The sequence below is a fragment of the Octopus bimaculoides genome, chromosome 20, assembly GCF_001194135.2.
Source record: "Octopus bimaculoides isolate UCB-OBI-ISO-001 chromosome 20, ASM119413v2, whole genome shotgun sequence".
NCBI lineage: Eukaryota > Metazoa > Mollusca > Cephalopoda > Octopoda > Octopodidae > Octopus > Octopus bimaculoides.
In genome coordinates this window covers 21990765-21996467 of record NC_069000.1, presented here as the reverse complement: position 1 = coordinate 21996467, position 5703 = coordinate 21990765, and the positions used below count along the sequence as shown (strand labels likewise).

Here is a 5703-nt window from a genome sequence, read left to right as displayed (position 1 = left end):
GGGATGACCACTAAGTGGACATCCATTATGCTAGAAGTAGCATAATATATATATATATATATAGTGGTATGGATTGGAGAGATTTGCATGTATCGATATCTGCTGGTCTTCCACTGAAACTTTCCCTAGAATTGTACCTTGTAGAAGAACTTCCCAGGTGGAGGTGTGTGGTCTCACTAGATATATAGAGACATCACCAGATCTGTGTGTGTGTGTGTGTGTGTGTGTGTGTGTGTGTGTGTGTGTGCGTGCATGCATACATATTACTGTCTCCTTGCCTTGATATTAGGTGATAGTTGTAAACAAGTGTCACAATTATGCAAGTGGTATCCTTCATTTCCAATCTTCCATAAAAACATGTCTGGCCATGAGGTAATAATATTACCTTGCTTGGAAACAGGTAAGGGTTGGCAACAGGAGGGGTATCCGACCATAGGACAATCCACCCTCAACAACTTATGTCCAGCTCATGTGAGCATGGAAAAATGGATATTATGACAGCGACAGCGATGATGATGATGATGCTGATCATTATCATCATCATCATCATATTTGTATATATGTATATATTATTCTCAAAATTGAATTAAACAAATAAATCACGAAATCTAAATAAACAGGAGTAGAGAATCTGTTATTGGTCCTTTTCACAAAGTTCTGAAAATAATGAAAAAAAAAGAAATATAAAAATAAAAGGGGAAGAAATAATGTCTATAAATAATCAAAGAGACTGACTAGACTAGTGAGACTGGCAGCTTTTGCTTCTTGACACAATGGTTTATTGATTTCTGCCGTCTAGTATAGCATTTGAAAATCTTGGTGATGGTAAGAGTTAAGTTGTCACATACAGCATTCAGAGATAGAGACAGACAAACACTCCCTCCTCTCATGAACAACGAAACAAAACGCCATCGCTGCCCTGCATTCACTACCACAAACAGGTGAACAGAAAGAGTTTGTAGTAGAATTGAGTTAGCAATACTTACTCAATAGAGTGCTGCAACTGATTCTAGTGTTGCATTTGTTTTTTCTTTTTTCATTTTGTAAATAGAATTGTACACTTTATGCTGACAATCTAAATTAAGTATCCATATGCTACCGGTTGTTCTTGTTACTAAAAATTATTATTATTATTAAGGTAAGGCGGCGAGCTGGCAGAATCGTTAGCACACCAGACAAAGTGCTTAGTGGTATTTCACCTGTCATTACATTCTAAGTTCAAATTCTGCCGAGGTTAACTTTGCCTTTTATCATTTCAAGGTGAATAAATTAAGTACCAGTGAAATACTAGGGTCGATGTAATTGACTAGCCCCCTTTTCCAACAGTTAGGATTCTTATTACTATTAAGATGGCAAGCTGGCAGAACCGTTACTCTACTGAGCAAAATGCTTAGCGGCATTTCATCCATCTTCACATTCTGAGTTCAAATTCAGCCAAGGTTGACTTTGCCTTTTGTTCTTTCGGGGTCTATAAAATAAGTACCAGGTGAACACTGGGAGTCAATGTAATTGACTTATCCGCACCCCCAAAATTGCTGGCCTTGTACCAAAATTTGAAATCATCATCATTATTATTATTATTAATATTATTATGTTGGTGAGGGATGGTAGAATTATAGGACTACCAGACAAAACGCCATGCACTATTTATTTACATTTTGTGTTCAAAACCTCCTGAGGTCAGCTTTGCCTTCAACCTTCTAGTGTCAATAAAATAAAGTACCAGTGAAGTACTAGGGTCAATGTAATCAACAGGACTCCTCTAAATTTGGGCCTTGAATCTGTTAAAATCATTTATTAATATCCCTTTCATTCATCACCCTCATGGCAATATTACTATTGAGTGGTATTATAAGATTTCTAGAAAAATTTAATCAGTGGAGATTTATTAGTAATTAAAGAAAATAATTGCTCATTATATTGTAATTTTAAACCATTAACATTCAGATTATGCTCTCAAATGTATTTCTTATTTATTCACATTATTTTGAATTAATCATGCATTCCTGCATAGCTTTGAGATTTCAGTAATGTGGTTTATTTTTAGAATGATGTTGTAGGATAGGTGTGAAAAGCTGGATCTGGTCAGTTTGGACGTAAACAGGTAGAATTTTGGGGCTGGATATGGCTGGTTTAAATGCTAAAGGGTTAAACAGTTAGGCACAATACCTGAAACTGTTTAACCCATCATTTCTGCTTGGGTACCTTTACCATTGAAGCCAGAGTCACAACCCAATTGAATCAACCTCTGTTTTAAACTGCTCATGTTTAAATTCTAACTAGTCATAAAGATAAGACACGTTAAATTTTGTTCCAAGCATTAGCTTAATAATGACAGTTATTTTTACTAAATCTCTTCAAGTTGTTGGTTATTTTTATTTCATTAAAGATATGATCATGAAGGCCTACATGTTATTTTTTCCTTTTTGATATTCCAGTGAAGTTGAAGATTATATGAATGACAATGTTAACTTTGTTGTAACATCTGAACAATGGGATGATAACTTTGATGAGGTGAGTGCTCCTTCATTAACTTCGCTGAAATAGTAGAAGTAAAACAAGTAAAACACCATAACTATATCTGTTTTTTCCATTTTGGCATTGGTTGAACAAATCTCACAGTATTTCACCTCATGGTGCATTCTGTATCTCACACATGTAGTAACACAAAAACTGCCAATCATATTTGTTATGTGTAGTTTTAGTAACTGGATGCCCTTTCAATTACCAACTTCTTGAAAGCCTGAGCTAACTGTATTTTATTGAACAACTAAGAATAGAGAGGATATCTGCACCAAGGTATCCCCACTATCCTAGGTCTTATTTTATTCTGAGTTACTGCCCTCCCAGATAGCTTGTTTGTGAGGTTTTGCAGAGTCTATGTCTCTTCTGTTTCTTCATTTTGGTAGCAAGTGCTTCACATGAACTGGATGCATTTCATCATGCCATAAGCAACAGAAAGGTCTAAGGTGCTTGCTCCATCCTGTGTCATCTCAGAAGAGTTACTTCTCTCCTAGATGGGTTGCCTTATTATTTTGTCATTGAAACGTCCACAGAGGAATCTTCCTCTCCCTTCCCTCTAGTTTATGATGCTAGACTACCACAAGTACACTTCCAAGAATATCTGGCACCTGCTTCCGACTGCAAATTGGACCGAAGTACATACGACTATATCTTTTGTTTAAATACATAATTAAATACTTGCAGTGGGTTCAAATTAGGTCCTGTGAACTGGTAGTCTAATAATATATCATCATCATTGTTGTTGTCATCGTCATCATCCTTATTATTTAATGTCCATTTTCCATGCTTGCATGAGTTGGACAGTTTGACAGGATCTGATGAGCCACAGAACTGCCTCTCTTTTCCCCAAGTTCCAGTTACTTTGAGCAACTGGCATTTCTTTATGCAACCATGTCCTCATCCATATACATCACATGACCAAACCAGTGCAGTCATCCCTCTTGCACATTACATTTGATTTCTCTTAATTTTTCTCTCAATACGCCTTAGCACTTTATCATACATGCACACTGACATTGCATAACAAATGGAGAATTCCAACTTCATTCCTTTCTAATCTCTACATGTCTTCTGCGCTCACAGCCCATGTTTCACCACCATGTAGCATCATACAACCAGGCATCATACAATCTGCCTTTCTTTCAGAGAGGGAGAGAGACCTTTTGTTGCCAACACAGGTCATAGCTCTCTGAACTTCCTCCAGCCTATTCTTATTCGAGCAACTATACTTTCAGAACATCCTCCCCCACTGCTAATTAGATCATTTGGGTAATAGAAGCTATCTGCAACCTCCAGGGAGCCTCTTATACATTCAAGAAAATCTATTTCCTTTGTGTCCTTAGTGTTCATTGCTATTGTGAATCTTCTGCATACAAAGATTATTTTCTCATGACCAGTTATTGTTTTTTTCTGAGCTACAGGACATCCACAATGAAGCATCCTGCCTTTTTTTTTTTTAACAGACATACTGTTTATATGAATACATTATCCAATGTGTCTTTGTTTTTCTTTTCTTTCTTCTTTTTTTTTTTTTTATCAAGGCAGTGGAATGTGATTTAAAGAGAGAAAGTTAGCTGCTATTTCTTCAACATGAACCAGCTACATAGAAGCTAAATTGTTAATTGATATGATCAGTTAACCTCAGCTAAGCTATAAATTGTGAGATGTGTAGTTAGTTATTTCACAACTTAAATATCAAATAACAAGGATATTTAAGGAAATATTATATTAATATTGTTATTAATTACTTGATAGATAAATAGATAGATAGACACAGTAAAAGTGATTAGCCTGCAAGAGTCCTATGCCGGTGCCATGTAAAAAGCACTCTTGACGGTGTCACAAATGTGCCTGTGCAGTGCCACATAAAAGCGCTTGTGCAGTGCCATGTAAAAGCACTTGTGCGGTGTCTGTGTGGTTCCACAGTGCCACATAAAAGCACCTGTGTGGTACCACGTAAAAGCACCTGTGTGGTGCCACGTAAAAGCACCTGTGTGGTACCACGTAAAAGCACCTGTGTGGTGCCACGTAAAAGCACCTGTGTGGTACCACGTAAAAGCACCTGTGTGGTGCCTTGTAAAAGCACCCTTGCGGTGCCACGTAAAAGCTCCCAACTCACTCTGTAAAGTGGTGCAGCTCTCCAACTTGCCAACTCTGGTCAAACCATCCAACCCATGTCAGCATAGACAATGGCCATTAAATGATGATGATGATGATCACACACACACACACATATATATGTATGTATATGTACACACACACACATATATATGTATGTATATGTACATAGGTGCAAGTGTGACTGTGTGGTTAAGAAGTTTGCTTCTCGGCTGCATGGTTTCATGTTCAGTACCACAGTGTGACACCTTGGGCAAGTGTCTTTGACAATAACTTCAGGATGAGCAAAGCCGTGTGTGTGTGTGTATGTGAATGTTTGTGCCTCTTTGTGTTGACATTGTGTAAATGAGTGTCACTATCATACAAGCAATAAATGTCATTCATTTTTAATATTCTGTGAAAACTTGTCTGGCTGTGGCAAATATTACCTTGGAAACGGGTAAGAATTAGTGACAGGAATTGCATCCTGTCATAGAAAATCTGCCTTAATAAAGTCTGTTCAACCTGTGCAAAAGAAACAGTGGTGATCATTACATACATATGGACAGACAGAGATTATTTTATATATTTATTTAATTTTGAGCCTCATTTTTCTCTTTCCATTGCATCTTTCAGGCTTTATCAAACTACCCACAACTAACTTTTGTACATCCAAAATGGCTGTATAGCTGTCATATGAAGAACAAATGGGTTCCTTACCAACTTCACATTGTCACTCCAGCCAGTGAGTAATGAATGTATGGCTCCCACAGACTAACAACTAAAGCTGTTTCTCTCATCATTGCTGTTTGGATGTTTAAATTGGGGTGGGTGGAACAATGAAGAGCAGAAACAAAAACAGTTGTACATAAAACAGTAATTATATATTTTGCTTGATATATAAGACTTGTTTTCATTTACATTATATAAAACATTCTCATTTGAATTTAAAATTTTTTTTCCGTCTCCATCCTACCTCCACAAAAAAGTTTGCTTTTTTTTCACATGTTTTCAATCACTTTACACATGTTTTCAATCACTTTACACATTTATTGGATAAATGTTCCAATAAACTTTTATAAA

At 36.6% G+C, this 5703-nt stretch overlaps 1 protein-coding gene across 2 annotated transcripts in view; it reads left to right on the top strand.

Moving 5' to 3' along the window:
* Positions 1-5703, top strand: part of LOC106882291 (DNA repair protein XRCC1) — a 43424-nt gene that overhangs the window by 37718 nt on the left and 3 nt on the right. For both annotated transcript variants that reach the window (XM_014932913.2, XM_014932911.2), the window contains 2 exons: positions 2439-2514; positions 5257-5703. The exon at positions 5257-5703 is cut by the window's right edge. In XM_014932913.2, coding sequence (XP_014788399.1) covers positions 2439-2514; positions 5257-5373 — 193 coding nt within the window. In that variant the 3' untranslated portion in view covers positions 5374-5703. The remainder of the gene's footprint in view (positions 1-2438; positions 2515-5256) is intronic.